This window comes from Lepisosteus platostomus, chromosome 15 (genome assembly GCF_059453375.1).
Source record: "Lepisosteus platostomus isolate fLepPlt1 chromosome 15, fLepPlt1.hap1, whole genome shotgun sequence".
Lineage (NCBI taxonomy): Eukaryota > Metazoa > Chordata > Actinopteri > Semionotiformes > Lepisosteidae > Lepisosteus > Lepisosteus platostomus.
Window position 1 is genome coordinate 22,016,080 of NC_142625.1, and position 17,845 is coordinate 22,033,924.

A 17,845-nucleotide genomic window follows, 5' to 3' on the forward strand; every position below is an offset into this window, starting at 1 on the left:
AACTGAATTTAATTTGCATGATAAAAAATAATAACGCGAGAGTTTGCAAGTTGCCTTCTCGACTGTAGTTACAACTGTCAAAGGTAGAGTGGATACGCGCATGACCCAACACATTACTGTAATACTGTACACGGCCCCGGAGATTATATCTGTATTACAAAAATAAAATAATCAGAGGTAAGGAGCAGCAGACCGCAGCTAAAACTAGCGCGTTTGCACCTTTTTTTAAATATTTTCCTTCGTTTGATTTTCTTTTACTCTAGCGAACTGCCATGTAGCTGCCGAAAATTACTGCACTAAACATATTTTTCTCTCTCTTTGCAGCGCAAGGATTTTTTTTTACTCCTCCTTCGTATTATAAAGTCGCCATTTTGCTTCAGTGCCTATAAAAGCTTCTTGTATTTTTTATTTCCTTTATGGGACTGAGCCATTTCGCCAAAATTTTCCGTACCGTTCTTTTTCCACAGACGCCTGAGGTAAACGAAGTACCCCGTGTTTTGCATATTAATGAACCAAAGCGGAAAGTGGCTGGATTGAGGGGGGAAAAAAAAAACGTTCAGGTTGTGTTTTAATTTGCATTTTTCTTTCCTCCCTGGGAACCACAGCGGGTGTTGCGAGAGTGGCTACTGGCCGTGACGGCAGTCTGCTGGGATCACCTCCCGGGACAGCAGGTGTGATTGCCATGTAACAACCGGGGCGACTAGCAAAGTGCACCGCCTGACCCCACGTGGGTGACCCGGTCCACCCGGCCACTAGTGTTGGTGTCGGGTGACTCCCAACACACCAGGTAGGTGTGGCCTACCTGATGCGAAGTGAGTGTGCTGTTGTGGGTTTTTTTTGGGGGGGGTGTTGCTTTAAATATTAATCCCCACAGTCCGGTTTCAGTCGTGCTAAGAACAAGAATGAACGTACAGTAGTTCAACCAAAGCAGGTTCGGTGCTAAAGAGGGGGGGAACTGAAACTGTATTCCTCAAGAGGTAGAAAGTTTACGTTTTTGTCATTGATTTCTAACATGTAGATTTCTTATATAGAATAGGAGTTTTCATTAAAATCCCAGATGCCTTAGTTTTCGCACAACTTAATTTCCGTTGTTTTTGTGGTTGTCTTTGTTTGTCTTTGAGTATATAGGATTATTGTTACATAAACTTCAGTATTGAACACTGGAAAAATTATGTTTCTTCCTAAGTTTTATGACTAGTCCCAGAGAGTGCTAGGAGGTTCACAGCCCCCAAATATCTTAATCTCATGTAGGCCTTTACAGGGATCTTGTAATCCTGTATTTATTATGCTCTTAGGTCATCAATATATAAACAGATAGTTGTATAGTTTCATTTTCATTGTTTCAGAAGATTCCCCTTATCTTCTGTCTCGGTCTGCATAGAAAGAGAAACATTCTTTCCCAGTTAACATTTGGCACTAGTGTCTGGACCAGAGTGTCGGACTGAAGGCAGGGCTGCTTCAGTATCAGGAAGTACAGACAGGATATGGTAACTGCAAATGCCTCTGGGATAATTGCACACCGATTCACTGATGTAGAGGTCCCTTGTGTAACGCAAAGACACTACTTCACTGTATCTTCTGTCTGCTGCCGTCCTTATGACAGGGAGACCTCATGCATTACTGTATTAAAAGGTCAAAGGCTGGACCTTTATGTGTGTTAGAGATTCTGGGGGTTGCTTGTTCATTTTGTATGCTAATCTGACTCAGTAGTTGTGTCTTTCATCTCTAGTTCGTACTTTTTGACCATAAAACTTAAGTTTGCATCAGCAGCTATCACTTGTCTCTGGAGATTAATTATTCATAACTCTTTAATAGTTAAAGCCGGTAAAACAATGTTCTGAGTGACAACCATACCTTTTTATTTGAATAATATACTCTACGAGCTATCTTTATTATACATTTTTTTCACATCATAGAACCAGCAGCTATTTTTAAATAGACATGGGGTGTCTGAGGATTATTGCCTATATCGAAATGTTCCTCTATTACGTATTAATACAGTGTTTCTGGACAGCTGAACATAGGCAAAAAATTATTTCAACATGAATAATTGACTGGGTTTCATGTAGAAGCTGTATTAAAGGTGGCAGCTTCCTGACAGGTGTTTTGTGGACGGGTTACTGGGGTAGACGTGTGATTGACAGGTAATCTTTGATTTGGTGTTCCAGCTGCAGTCTGCCTGTATTCGAAGCATGGCAGACTCCAGCAGGGGACGGCTAGGCCATGTGCCCTCTGGTGGAATCCAGAGAAGGCTCAGCAAACCGGCAGGCCTGACAGCGACAGCAAAGAAGGTGGGCAGAGAAGACACTAAACTTGGTGAGTGGTCATTGATACTGTTCTCTTTTGTTGCTACTGGAAGCTTTGTGCTGCACTATTGGTATTCCAGTCAAATGGATAGACTTTTGAACAGGAACCAGGAACCAGCTACAGTACATAATGATGTCTGATAGACTTTTCATTGCACACAGACAAGGGATATACAGTCCAAATGTATAAAGTCGTAACTGCAATGCCTCAAAAATAAAAACAGTGTGCTAGAGGAAATTGAAAGCATTGTAAAAAATATTGAAATATTCCTTTTGCCTTTGAAGAATAATAACCTCACTTTCAAGCTTTCTTAAGAACTTAAAAGTACTGTACAGTTTAAAGCAAGAAGAGGTCATTCAGCCTGTCTTGTTTATTTGGTTGTAAGTGTCTTCTTGGTCCAAAGACCAGTTTGTGTAGAGTTTCTCACATCTCTTTTATTAATGAAGCTTCATATATGGGTAGCCCAAACAGATGTTGTTTTAATACTTTTTTCCCAAAAATGACATTCAGAGATATTCATGTGCATGCTGGTGAATTAAGTGCTTCCCAAAAGGAGAATATTAATTTGTTTTTGTTGTTTTGCTATAAAAGTAAAGGCTTATTTTTATAAATGACCTTGTTGTAAAAAAAAACATATCGTGATGGATGAAACATATTAGCACCTACTGTATAATTGCCTCATCAGTGAAATGCCCTAATTCTCATAATTAAAAAAAATAGCCAAGTCTGGTTGCAGTGTTTTATATGTGAGCCCTCTCAAAAGATTCCTGAGATTTTTGGATTGAAATTTGGATTTTAAAAGATCTCTTGTTTATGTTACCTTTGGTAAGATTATTTGAATTGCATTTAATTACCCTGTACACATAATCATATTTATAATTCCCATATTTTAAGTGTGTGTTATCAGATTGCGTAGATCACGTGAGCATTACTGACATGACAGAGAGGGGCTGTTTTTTGGAAAGCCTGGCTTCTCTCTCTTCCTGGGTAAAATGTGTTATCAACTTCTGTCTTATGAGACATCAAAGACAGAGAAAACGACTTGAGAAAATGTATCATATATTTTGGAATCCAGTCAAAAGAATAATTAAAGGGATTTCTTGTATCCCATGGTAATTTTACCATGGGAGTTTTAATGAGATGCCTGCTTTGAGAGGCATTTTGAAGAAAGAATAAAAGTGGAATAATGAGGGACTGTTTAAGGCTCTTGGTGCTGTGTTCTGCTGTTACACCTCCTCTGTTTTACACCACGTTAGAATCAATTTTCAGGATTCAGATTACTCAGTCTCTGAAGAGCATTCTTCGACATTTCCATTGACATTCTTTCCTAGTCACAGTGCTGGGTATGTTGAGTGTCTTTGGCCTGTTAGGATAGACTAAGTGTTAGCCTCTAAATTTGAAGTGAAAGGTTTCACATTTTTCTTCACTGCCTTATTTCAACACGTACATTTTAATCAGTATACATTCATACTTATTGTACAAAGCAGAAAAGGAATAAATCATCTGTTCCAGCGGTAAAAATAGTCTCACAGAGGACATTTTAAATCAACAGACATATCGAAATGTTTCAAATGTCTGTAAGATTGAAGCTAGAGGAACTCCTTCAAAAAACAGCATCTGTGTAGGGAAATATGTGTTTGTTTGACAAAGGGGATTAAAAATGATGACCAGTCTTGAATGCCTTGAGTATTTAGTGTTTGAGCATATGTATAAGAATAATTATACTTAATTATATATTTGTAAATTTAGGACTCGGATTCTAATTACACTTGTACAGTAATAGGAACGTTACTAGGTAACGGGCCTGGATACCAGACAGGTGGTTCTGGTAATGAGAGTGTTTGTCATTGTTTTAGGTTGAAATTCCCATAGGTACATTAACCATCACAATATAACAAATGAATATATGGACCTCCACTCTGATTATAATACCATATAGCTTACTGGATTCACTGAGCGCATAATGGTTTGACTGTAGACTTACATGAAAAATGAAAGTAAATACAATTAAACAGCAGTTTGAATGATTACCCCATATGTCCGTGATTATGATACCTCAGAGTGTTATTTCCTGAACTGGTGAAAAAACGCAGTATTCTGGCAATTGTAAAGCACACATTCTGACATTGTGTGTTAAGTAACAGCAGCTGGCTGTGAGGGAAAATTTACTTGTCTCCCTCTAGTACTGTTTTCCTAGTTCTTCTACTGCATGGTCATAATGACGCAAAAGTTTGCTTTTTGTACACACATTTACACAATATAATTACAGTAAGAGATACCAGAAGAAAAATATGTCAGTGCTTAAGATGCTAATGCTTTTTTTCTTGATTCCATTCTTTCTTGCTGTAATAGTTCATGGGAATAAAGAAGAGGTTTTTGAATGTAGAAACACAGGAAAGTGGAGTCATAATTGTTTCCATTAGCCTGCACTGAAGGTACAGTAGCTGCACCAATGTACTAGTGAAGTAGAGTCTTTACATATAGGGCAAAAAACGTTCTTGTTTTCTTGGAGAGCACAGCACCTTGTGCAGCTCACAGAGATCTCCTCTTAGCCCACAGAACACCAGATTTATTGGAATTCTTGGCTTCCCTAAAGTACCTGTGGATTTTATTTCAACACAAAATATTTTATACTTATGATTGTATTGGGTTTCATGAATTAAAATCTCCTGATCACTGCACTGGCATACAGCTTTGAATTGTGTTTTTATCCTATTAATTTAATGTGGGTAAGAAGCAAAGAGCAATGTTTTTGTATTGACAGCTAATGTCAAATGCTTATTGGTTGACAAGACCTGCTGCATTATGTGTAAACTTAAGAGTAGTTTAGTAACCTTTGAAGGTTGTATGGTCATTCATCTGTTTAATTGCTGGTGGTTATTTCAGCTTTCTAAAGAGGGCACCGAACTGCGAAAGTGCATGCTGGCTCAGGATAATTTCATCTCAGACATGCACATCATCTGAGAAATGACTTTCTCTTCCTTCCATGCCTTTGTTATATCCTGCCTTTCGGCTTAACTCTCCATCTTTATAATAAGCCATTCACAAAGCATTTGGATGAGAAATCTTGCTGTGCCCTCAGTTTGGGTTGTTACACCGTGACACAGCCCTGCAGTACCTTCTAAACACAGAAACAAGTCAGATAGGCTCCCCTTTTGCAAGTATTAATTGGGAATTTCAGAGGTGAAGTCAATTGCTGTTCATTGCATTTTTATTTGTGGATTCCATTTTTTTGGTCAGCTGTTCTTCATTAAAAACCCAACATCTAGCAAAGCCCTCACAGAGGTAAGAATATTATCCCATTGCTACGCAACCTCTGGGTCTCCTTGCAGTGTTATTTATCTCAGTGTTTTTTAAATTAACGAAGCCTCAGTTATGTTGGAATCTTCTGCAGTATGTTTTGAGCATCCCCACCCCTTCTTTGCATAAGAAACGAGCTCAGGAATGCTTATATGGATGTGAATTTTTAATTCCTGGCCAAACTTTTAAAACCATATCAATCAAAAATCAGGCCTATGCCAGAAAAAGAGGAATAGCAGGAAAATGGAATGTCTTAAATGTTTTGTTGATTAATTGGCGTATTATGTTTTAAATCACCTATTATTTTTTGTTTTACACTCTCTATACAGTACACACACACTTCCCCTAAATTTGGAAACACCGGTTGTCAATGTGCTGAGCCGATTAGCAAGAGTGTACCTGAACAGGAACAACGAGGAATACAGTATCTACCTGTTTCCCTCTGAAAAATTCACCATCCTCCATATTTCTCAGTGAGCATGTAGGTATTTAATGGAGGAGTGATGCATCTTTCACTGACAACAGTTCAAGGTGATAGGTGCCTGGTAATTGCCAGAGGTCCCTGTGGTGGTCAGGTTGAGGGTGTCTTGACCAAATCAAGGTTAAACCATGGGCAGTCGACCAATAGTGTGCTGTTTTTTGGAGAATCCCAGTTACAGTAGTTGGCTAATGACATAACATTCTCGAACCAGTGATGTCTGGGCTATAAGGTTCAATCAAGGTACTGAACAATTATCTTTACTGGTTGAAACACTTATGAGGTCACACTACTGCAAATTCCTATGTGTAACAATTATCTTCCTGTAAATAAGGTCATCTGAGTTGCACGTCGTACAGTTTGTAGGGATTTTGGTTATTTAATACAGGTCAAGCCTCACATCTTAATCTTACTGGGTGTTGCTATGCAGTCACACTTTATAACTTTTGTCAGTAACAAACTGACAACTCATACATTGTCTATTTTTTGTTTTAGGTACCCACTTAGTCCTAAATTTAAATCCTTTTTTTTTTAAATCCTAATGTGAGGAATTGTTTTAGGCAGTTCTGAGATTCTGTTACATTATTTTGAGGTTTTATCTGTCAATCTGGTAGACTTTAAACAACTGTGTCTGGTTCTTTGGCTAGAAAGCTGTGTAGCTGGGAAGGTTGCGTGTGTTTCCTGAGAAATCAATTTACGATACTTGCATATTAAAGGATGTCTGCATCCAAAAATAACAAGGCTTTCTAAATGCTCTGCATACATAACAAATGTGTCTCGCTGTGCTTTGATTTTTTTTTCTCCATTTTTTTATTTTTTTCTGGCTCAAATAAAAAAGTACGCAGTCATTTTGCAACCCCTTAAGCATCACCTTCCCATTGGATCACAATAGTGAAAGTCTGCAGAGTGTGGAGATTTCTAGTTCACAAACAATAAATAACAAAGTTATGTTTTTATGTGCCTAAACCATTCAATCAAAGACAGGCTATAGTGGCTAGAAAGTCTACACTTTTAACATTTTCTGAACTTATTTTTACAGAGTGAGTAACCCTTGCTGATCTCATCAGAGATGAATCACTTTCGGTGCCTAACATCGCTAACATGGTGTCGCTTGACAATGGTTCAAATAAATGCCCACCTATTAAACTTCTATACCCACCTATTACCTATTAATACTCACCTATTAAATATTAAATTTCTATGGGTTTTTTCTGCCATTGTTGTCAGAGAAATGCCCGAACACTAGATGTAATGTGAGATGCACCTATAGAATACTGTATGTGTAATTGAAACTGCCAATTAATTAAATATTAATTTCTTGAGAAAATTTCTCATTTCTAACTTGTCAAAAGGTTTAATGTTTTTTATTGAACTACTCAATATAAAACTACTTTTTATTGATGTGTGGTGAGCGTTCTGGCACACTATGGCTGCCGTCGCATCATCCAGGTGGATGCTGCACATTGGTGGTGGTGGAGGGGAGTCCCCATTACCTGTAAAGTGCTTTGAGTGGAGTGTCCAGAAAAGCGCTATATAAGTGTAAACAATTATTATTATTATTATTATTACTCATGTATCAGTTTGCCCAATGTGAATGCTAAAAATACTCTGTATCACCTACATTGTCCCCAGCCTCTCTGTACTGTGTGTGTCATTTACAAAGCTTTACAGTAGAATAAAGTAGAATACAGTAACTGTGTTATAGTCTGTATTTATGTGTGATTTCGAGTTATAGCGTAGGCATGCATATCTGGTTAGATTTAAAACTTGTTGAAGCATTGTTAGTTGCAGATATTCATGTTTAGGTAGGTGTGTTTCCAAGAAAGCCATGCTCATAGGATGTGAGAGAACAACACGAGTAAGACAGCAGCATCAGAATTACAATAACGGGAATTTCTATAAAAAAGCTTAGTTTTAATGATGCATTGTAACTTATATTCTCCTAAAATTAAACTATTCCAGGTTCTCTTAAAAATGACTTGGTTATTTGCGATTATTTTGCTTTTGGCAGTGCTTGAAGAAGCTCAGTTTCTCGTTCTAACTTGGCCTTGATGTTTGAAAATGAACAATATACCGCAGCTGTAGCATGAAAATTGCTGTGTGACCCACCCACCTGTCTAAATGGACATGAATTAAAGATGATTTGGGGGTTGGGAGCACATAGATAACTACAGCAGGTCTCACTTCTATAGCAACAGGCAAACAGAATTGAGTCGATTAATTACTTGGTTTAGAACATTTTTATAAACTCTAAATTTATGTTATTTTAAACCTGAAATTTAAAGCAAAACGCTGATAAATTTGATAAATCCACTTTCCATTTTCATGTTAAGAATATTTTAATAACTTTAAAGTGTGGAACGAAGCACACATCATAAATTCACCGAACAGCATGACTGGAAAAGTCTGACCAGATGTTGAACTCTTTTACACTAGTTAAAGGATAGCATGCATCCTATGATTAATGCAAAACAGCAACAAAACCACTTGAACTTATATTAAATTCCTGCTTTGAAGTGTAGGAATTTTTATTGTGCGATTGTGTGAGATTATATGTTTCTAGTTATTTTAAAATCAAATGTGAAATAATAACATCAGAAATTACATTTATGCAGCTCTAATTTACTATAGTAATTAAAGGAATGGCTTTACCATGCTGATAACACAGATTTAGTGACTAAACATAGATTAAAGGTTTGAACAGAAAGAAATAATCTTTATACCATTTACTGTAGCTGTGTCTACTGCAGACTTGATGCAGTCATGCAGCAGGTTGATGTTCATACATCAGGCAGGGAGTATCTGTGACAATTCTGGACAGTGTTATTTCTTGTGGTTATAACCCTGAAAAGTACCTAATGATTGGATTAATTTGGCACTAAGACAAATTATAGAATATTATATTGTTTTGGTATTACAGTCTTTTTTTAAAGGCAAGAGTGGCAGTGCAAGAGTGGGTTAGTAAGTGCTTAGCACTGCTTATTTTTTTAGAAATTAATAGACATGCATTTGAAGTGGGGTCCAGTGAGACTAATGACCATTATTTTCAGTGTGTCCAAAGACCAGAATATATCACATTTAATTTAGTGTTTGAAAAATAACCAATTTCTGACAAAATCTTGGGTCAGGATTATACCAAGCATGAAATGAACTTAATTAATTCCGATGCAATCTGCGAGACAAAATTTAAATGTAGGATTACAGCCCAGGAGCCAGAGTGATTTATTTGAGATCTAATTGTGGCAAAGGGTGATTGTGTTAATTAGCGTGCTTATCCTTGTTAGGCAGCATGCTGTGTGATACTTGAAAGAAGTCTTCAAAGTGAATTATGACATGAAGCAACAACGCACTCAGACTAAAACCCAATTCTGTTCATTAGAGCAGGATAAAACAGTCAAAGAGAGAACTGAAAGGAACACAAAGTTTTATAACTTAAAATCTGGACTCTTTACCCACCTGCTCTGACAGTCCAATTCCTGTCCTCTTATTCAAAAACATACACTCTGAGTGGATCAAGTGATTTAGAAACCAGAAATGGGAGTTCATATAGTAAAGGAATATGAAGGCTGGGGTTTGGGCACAGAGATCCTGAGGCTTGTTAAATTATAGCCATCTTTCATGGTTTGTTTGACTGATAAGTTTGTTTGATTGCAAAGGTTAATTAATTAAAAAAGTCTTAACAGAAAAGGTATTGTGTCTCTGTGTTTTCTGTACAATACTAGGTTGAGTAGAAAGTATCAATATTTTTTTTTAACCAGATAGGTCAGTTGAGAACACATTTTTGCATCTAGAGAAGGTCAGGTTTTACTAGCCCTGGATATATTGCTATCTATAAGTGCGAGTCTTAATGTAGAAGTGCTCTTGATTGTGACCTTTATTAGAATTCCTTTTTTAGATCAAGTTTTTATTTTGATTAGAACATCAGAACAGGATTAAAATGACCAAGAACCTTGTAAAAATTTCCCCTTCCTCCTCCCCAGTAGCCTCCTCATCCCTAGCCCACACCCAATACAATTATCAGACCCACACTGCTTCCCTCCAGATCTCCAAAAGTGGTATTGCCAGGCTTATTTGACAATTGTTTTCTTTGTATAAAAATTCAAATGACAAATATTGTTCTCCCATCTCTGAAGGTACATCTGCAAATGAGAAGGTGGAAGGCAAGAAAAAAGGACGCCCCAGAGCTGAAAACCAGGAGCTGAGAAGCATACCTGTAAGCAGCCTAAAACACCATACTGAGGCCTAAAGCTAAGGCTTCTGCACTAACACCTGCTTGATACTCCTTTTCCCTTTGTCTGTGGAAGAAATAAAACCCCACATCGTGTTCTAAAGGACTGCGCTCGTGATTCATTTTCATCTTGTATGTTTGGTAAATGCATCTTCAGGATAAACTGTGAATCTTAATTTAGGAGAGGATACAAATGAAAAGATGCCGCATTTTGAAATGTGGGAATTACTAGCTAATTGATCCAAGGATCTCGTCCAGCCATTACTATAAGGTAACAGGGATATTGGCTTCAGAAACATAGCAGGGTACAGTAGGTACAGTACCTCTACTTCTGGACTCTCACAATCCTCCATTTTGTAGGCTTCTGTGAAGTTGAGCATTATGGTGGAAATTCATTTTCATGAAATTTTCACCTTGCAAATTTTACGTTTGTGGTACAGTGGAGGTTTGTTTCCCAGTTAAGTTGGACATAAAAGCAATAGATGTTTTATGCAAAAGATGACTAAAAAGTAACCTTGAGATTAAAGAAAGCTTAATAAATTATCAAGCATAGTTAACCTTCTGTAAATAGTTTTAACGAATATCAATCTTGAATTTCACTTCAAGTAAACAATTCCGGTATTTTGTAATGTAGGGAGTGCTGAAAGAAGGGAAATACTGGTATTGTGTATCAGGTTTGTTAGATTTGCTAATCATGCATTGTCCTGCTCCATAAAAGTGAAAATAGATTGAGTGGTTTAATTTTTCTTATAGTTTTCTGTGCAAATTAACCTGGCTTGAAAGTGAAATTGGTGCAAAATTACAGTTATTCTTGTGTTGTGTCACAGATGACATTATTAGTTATAGGGGTTTTTATGTAACATATCTAAAATAATGTTTATGTACTATTGACACAGAAGGTACTGTACATAATAATGTGAATTTACTAAAATCTCTTTATCATTACTTTTCCAAACTATTCTGAGTTTTGTAAAGTGATAAGGAATTGCTGTATCAGTTAGACTGAGATATTGAGATCTTATATTTAGCATTTTTGTAGAAAAACTAAACCACAAGCAAACCAAGGAAAAGTAATGTGACTGGAATTAAAGTAAAGTTGAATCAGCAACTATATTCATAAGGAACATACTGGATTTGTTTTGAGAGACTAGCTATTTCTAATCTCTCACTTCTGCTCTGCAGGCTGCTGTGATGGCTTCGTGGAAAGAAGAGTTTAAGAATCACTCCAGGGTAAAATGCCCCAGCTCTGGGTGCTGGCTAGAATTCCCGAGTATTTATGGACTAAAGTACCATTACCAGCGCTGTCAGGGGGTAAGAGTGGATTTTCAGTGTTGTGGATCTCATATATTTAAGTTTAAGGCAAGCCTAGTTAAATCATCAGTGCTCGGCTGAGTGAAGCAAGAAACAAACAGTGATAAAAATCATTTTGTAAATGGTTTAGCTTTGAGAATTGGGTAACATGGGAAGTGTATATATATTATATATTGTGTAATATATATATGTTATGTATATATTTTACTACCACTTGAACTTCTATATTTTACATTATTAGGTAGTCCAACCCATAGTTCATTGTTCATTTGCTGCACTTTATCTAGAAATAAGTAGTGCTTAGTCCTTCAGAAGACCATGTGTAATGAATGCAACTTAAAACTCCAGTATGCAGGCTGGTATTTTTGATGCAGCATTAATATGCATGTGCTGAAGTCCTCTGGACTTAGGGTCAGTCTTAGGGCAAAAGTCTGTTAAGCCTTGTGACCTCACTATAATTGAAAACTAGATTGATTAAACCCTCCGCTTTCACATGAGCTGATGTGCCATATGAATTGCTTAGGGCAATATGGCAGCGCCCTAACAAGGTCAAAAAGAATTCTGTCAGTTACTTTAGTGTTCCAGATTAGAACAAGCTGTGTGAACAGGACGAGAATGGAATGAATGTGGCTTCAAGTCTCTACCTATAGCCATACCAAAGAGGTTGACCCTTTTGATTTAGACAAAGTGCATGTGTCTCTGAAGTCCCAAAGAAAGAGAAAGCAGAACTCTCACTTCATGACCCATGCAGATTTTTTTCTGTGCACCTCTGAATTTAAAATCTATATTGTAACAGGTATGTTTAATATCATAAAAATTGTTTTCAGTGAGACTGATCTGCAATTTCGCAAACCTATTTTGGCTGCTAAAGGCTCACTGGCACATTATTGCAAAACTAAAAAATAGCATGAAGCAATTCAGACGATTGTATATAGCAACAAAGAAACATACTACTGTAGCACTGGGTGAAGTCAATAAAGCAGCTATGAGGCTTTCCTTAGACAAAATGGCCATGTCAGATAGTTAACAGATTCAACCTTTTTACCCTGTAGCAAAAAAAAAGGCTTATTGGAGATTTGATTAAGATAAACAGAGAGTCCTGGCCTGCACTTCAGGCTAAACACAGTTCAAGTCTTCAGAGTAGACTTTGTTTTCTCAGAGCTGTGGAGGCAAAGAACAAGCAAGCCCATACGGAGATTCTGGATCATTCCGAAACAGGCTGGGTGATTTCATTGAATCGTTAGGCACTGAGTAAGCCTGCTTTCCTCTCGTTCACAACATTAATGCCACTGTTTTATCATACCCTCCTTTTTTACATGTTTACCTTTTTCTCAGGCTACGATAGCAGAGAAACTGAGCCATCGGTGTCCTTATTGTGAAGCTGTTTTTGCATCCAAAATCCGCCTGGAGAAGCACAAAGCCTGGAACCATGCTGACAAGGCCTCGCAGGAGCCGAAAGTTGATAACAAAGTGCAGAAAACACCAGTCAAGGGGAATGCTAAGAAAAGGTGCTTGTCTTTTCGTGTATGCCCTCATTTTAAAGCTGCACAGCTGTTGCAGATTAAATTTAAAAGAACAAGAAAATTCAAATGTTGGTTTAGGGAAAGAGAGTTCTCTCGACCTATAAAAAGGCCCTGGCCTTTAACAGTGCCCTGTTGTCACTGTGTTTCCCCAAGAAGCATTGCAAAATTGGCTGAGTGCTGCCTTGGTTTGGAGATCATAGGTCACCCAGGTTATGTCTTGTCTTACTGTGCAGCAGTGACCCCTGCGACTTGCCTGTGCTGTCAGGGAGAGCCACATTACTCTCACATCTGATGCTCAGTCTCCTGCAAGGGGCTGTGGGTTTCACTTGCTGTAACATGAACATCAGCATTAAGAAGTACATGCTTTGGAGTAAAGATTGCACTGTCCTCATTCCTGCTGTGCTCATACAAGAGTCACAGAGGTGAGCTGAGCTGCTTAACAATTGGCAATTCCAAAAATAATTGGCCAAGATCATCTTCAGACCAGACAGGTTTACGTCTCTGAACACTGGTAAGTGTGAAATAGCGTGAAACCAAATGTTACCTTAATTGTGTATGAAAGAACTACAAAAGAGGATGCAGTTTATTTAAGAAATGAATGTTGCCTTGTATCTGTTTGCAGTTTAAACAGATTTACTAAGTTCTTGTTCAGGAGCAAATTAAATCCTAACACTTGTTACAGTAATACCATACGTCTTTAGGCCTTTTTTGTAAGTCATATTCATTTACTTACTCGTTTGGGTATTTATTCCCCTCCAGGGCTGCAGAAAACGCAGATGCAGCCCCAGGTATGTGTAAAATGAAGAAGATGCAGGAGGTGGGTCAGCTTTCTCAGAATGGGGATTGCGTGGTCCAGAAGGCTGACAAGAAACACTCACAGGCCACTTCCTCTGAGGCGTCGCCGAAGACCCCCGGAGGCAGTGAGAGCGAGGCAGGCAGCTTGCCTTCTCTGTTTCCCGAGGAGGACCCTGAGCGAACAAGGCACAGTAAGATTACTGCACCTCGTAGACTAGCAGGGCCTGGCGGGGCTGTGGCAGCACTAGGGAGCTCAAAAGAGACTAGTTTGGTTTTGCCATGTACAGTTTGGGGAGACCGTAGTTTATCCTGTAGTTCAACACACACTTTGTTTGCAAACTCTGGTCTCCATTACCTGGTAAGAACAACTACAAAAAGAGTTTTCTCCTTTGTTTTATTGAATGTAGTATTTCATGTGGGTTGTTCATCCCACAAACACTTTAGGAAAGAACTTTCTTAGAACTATCACAGAGGATTTTTGGATGTATAGTACAATTGAGCTTCTTAGCAGCACCACTATACTATTAGACTTGGGCATTAAAAGGCTTTGCTTGCACTTACTGTACATTAAAAGATTGACAGATTTATATGAGGAACATATTTGTTACACGAGGAATATTACATTTTTAGCATGTAAAAACTGTAGAAGTTAGATAAGTGATGGACTGTTCTTGCAACAGTGTTTAAATTAAAACAGGAGTGGTTTTCTAATCAAGAGGTTAAAATGCAACCCATACTTAAATACTGTATGTTGTGTCTACGTCGTAAATGTATGCATGTTTTTGTTACTGTATCTTGGAAAAAAAAGGAGGAATTAACCTGAGATACTAATTTTAATTACATATCACATTGGTTTTATTATTAGTTAAGATATTGAACCCATAAGTTAACATTTGTAAAAAAGCAGTGAGATTTCTCATGTACTGTGTCCTCAAATTTGAAACAAACATATTTGCATTAAGTAACTAAAGGAGAGATGACATTGTAACCCATTTTAAATCCTCAGTATGAATAAAAGATCACAAACAACCCAGTTAACTTTCTAAGGGCACTTTCTTTCAGAAACCTTTCCAGATGCCCACTCACAGAGAGCCTCAGTCTGCACCTTTTGTGAATGAGATCCAGAAACCACAGGCACCTGTTGTCTTTTTATATAGTTATTAGAAAGCGATTGACCTGATTGTTTTAATCTTCACTTGAGCCAGGAAGGAAACAGAAAACTCCAAAGAAGTTCACAGGGGAGCAACCCTCCATTTCAGGAACGTTTGGAATGAAAGGTACTTTCCAGCTTCCAGTCCTAATACAACCTAGTGCATTTGTTTAATTAATGGGATTTTCTAGGCATTTACTTTTTCCTGTTACAAAATAAAATAATAATATATTATTCAATAAAATTAATAATAAAATTAAATAATATAACACATTACCCAACTATAAAAGTTCTCTTTGTCTTCTCAGTAACAGAACTCACACTCTTTTGTAGTTCCTTTCATTTTCCTGCAACCAGTGTTTCTCAAGACCTTGGCGTGATTTGCCTTGCTTCGTAGTTCTTCACCACACTCACTTTGGATTTATCATGCTTGAGTGTGCTGCATGTTATATTTCTACACTTCGATTTGCTTTCCACTGTTTTACCACAGGAGATAATAGTTGTAATTTCTCAGGGGGTTGTTGCAAATAACAGCATCTGCAGACTGGGAAAAAAATTGCAAGCTTTTTGTTAAATTTTGTACAACCCTTAAATAGCTTCATCGTTTCTTTTTTTTTCCTTCTGTTTTACCCTCACTAATTTGGAACTGTGGGTTGCTAATTGACTCATCTCACTTCTGTGACCCACGTATCAGCACTGGGGAAATGATAATCATCCATATGTGCTCCTCTGAAGCATAACTTGTTAGAACACTTCAATGTTTTTTCATGCTACAAGTGCCAGTGGGAATCTGCTGGAGGCATGTCGTGGCTCTTACTGTCAACATGGAAATTGGCAGGTATCGGGTCAAGGGTTAAAGGTCATTGCTCCTCTACAAGTTGAACACACCTTGGTAGGTTCAGGCCTTGTCACCTCTGGTGTTCCTGATCACTGTTAACTAATGACATCGCCCAGGTGTGAGGCAGTGATGACCAGAGTCTGACCTAAGCATGCTTTTTTGGACCATAAGTAATTGACTCTTGACAATAATGGAAACATTTATTTTCTTGCTACTGCATTGTATACTTTCTTTTTTTAGAAATGTATAGTTTAACATCTTCTGGAAATAGAGTCCTGGAACCACCAGTCTTCTATACATTTGTTTTGTGTACTGTAATACACAAGTGTTGGTACTGTAAATAAAAAACGATACATACAGTATATCCTTTACGTGCATCAGCTGAAATCATCGTTATTAGATCTACTAGTTTTGTCATTAAAAACGTAACCCACATTTATTAGACTCTTAGCTCAGCTCAGTATTAGCTCAACATTTTGCACACAGTTAATGGACTTTTTTATTTTTCTGCAACAACTAACATCAAGTTTGTCTTTCATTAAGAAACCACCTTCAGCCCAAGACAAATAATTACGCCTTGGCCTAATATGTAACAGGGGAGTTCTCCCTTTGTCAGGTATTACTGTTTAAATGATTTTTTTTATTTGACAAAATTTACACTCTGACCATAACATATTTTTTTATTTTAATTAAAATATATATTCTTTTAATTTAAAATAACATGAAAGTGATAGTGAAAAACAAATCCAGGCCTGAATCACAGCATTTGCACGTTCCTTTGTTTTCACCTGCTGTTTCTGAACCAATGTTTCTTAAAGGACTGAGTAAATCGGAAGACAAAATGAAGGCTTCCAGAGCCAGGAAATCCGATGGAAACATTTTTCATGAAGAAGCGATAAGGAAACTGCAGGCCTCCACTCTGAGAAAAGAATCAAGCACTTTTTCTGCAGGTAAAAATATTTTCTTATCATACACAAGCAGATTCCTGTGACTGTCCGTGCCTGTTCCTGAAGGCAAGGCTTCTGAAACACTAGTTAGGCCAACAACGACATTCGCTTTGAAGACTTTCTAAACTAATCAAGTAAAATACAAACTGATTTATTCCACAGAAATTAATTAAAAAGAAAGGTTGCCTTTTCATCAGCTATAATCTATAAACTTGGCACTCTTAGCCAGGAGAATAAATATTTAAAACTGTTACAGATGAAGAACACAATAAGGTTATGAGAGCTTAAGGACCATTCAGTCCGTCTTGCATGATAATGAGAGAATTCCATCAAGCTGTTTCTTAATGGGTCTGTGGGGGGAACAAATTTATCTGTACCAGTGTTTGAGTAAAACATCGCATTGACCCAAGCTGAGCGGATCAGTCGTGTTCTACTGCAGTGTCAGGTAGACAAAGACCGCCCCCCACCCCCCTTCCCCCACGCCCACTCTCTGTTGCCATGATAATGCCTCTGTTTGTCTTCCCTCTCCTCCGCAGGGAGCCCGGAAGCACAGTGGCAGCATGCTATTTCAGAGAGAGGTGAGATCGTCTGCCCCACCTGTTCTCTGGTCTCAAGGAAAACAGTCCTCGGCCTCAAGAAACACATGGAAATCTGCCAGAAGGTATGCAGCCATAGGTACTTAGGCGCTAGCTTTTACATCTTTTGTGGAATTTTTCCAGAAAGTTCGTTTTTTTCTCCATTTTCATGTAATTTGTAACGTGTATTACGAAGGTGAGACATGGTTGTTAGTGCCACTGCTCTTGGGTCCTGGGTTCAGCTCTGGCCAAGATTGTCTTCTGTGTGGAGTTTGCATGCTCTCCCTGGGCTCAGTTGGGGTTTCTCCAGATGCTCTGGTTTCCTCCCACCTCCAGAAGACAAGGCAGCTAAATTAACTGGTGTCTGTAAATTGTTCTTGTGTGTGTGTCCCC

The 17,845-nt window shown here is 37.9% G+C and overlaps 1 protein-coding gene across 5 annotated transcripts in view; it reads left to right on the top strand.

Annotated features, from left to right (window-relative positions):
• The window catches only part of znf512b (zinc finger protein 512B), a 30,822-nt gene that overhangs the window by 507 nt on the left and 12,470 nt on the right, over positions 1-17,845 (top strand). The window contains exons 1-11 of one of the 5 annotated variants that reach the window (XM_088608225.1): positions 50-177; positions 325-476; positions 606-812; positions 2,169-2,316; positions 10,219-10,298; positions 11,496-11,624; positions 12,960-13,132; positions 13,907-14,133; positions 15,148-15,219; positions 16,749-16,880; positions 17,414-17,538. In XM_088608225.1, the coding sequence (XP_088464351.1) occupies positions 2,193-2,316; positions 10,219-10,298; positions 11,496-11,624; positions 12,960-13,132; positions 13,907-14,133; positions 15,148-15,219; positions 16,749-16,880; positions 17,414-17,538 (1,062 nt within the window). In that variant the 5' untranslated portion in view covers positions 50-177; positions 325-476; positions 606-812; positions 2,169-2,192. Of the gene's footprint in view, positions 1-31; positions 178-324; positions 477-605; positions 813-2,168; positions 2,317-10,218; positions 10,299-11,495; positions 11,625-12,959; positions 13,133-13,906; positions 14,134-15,147; positions 15,220-16,748; positions 16,881-17,413; positions 17,539-17,845 lie in introns of those variants that run through there. The other 4 variants (XM_088608220.1, XM_088608221.1, XM_088608222.1 and 1 more) reach the window with 4 other exon arrangements.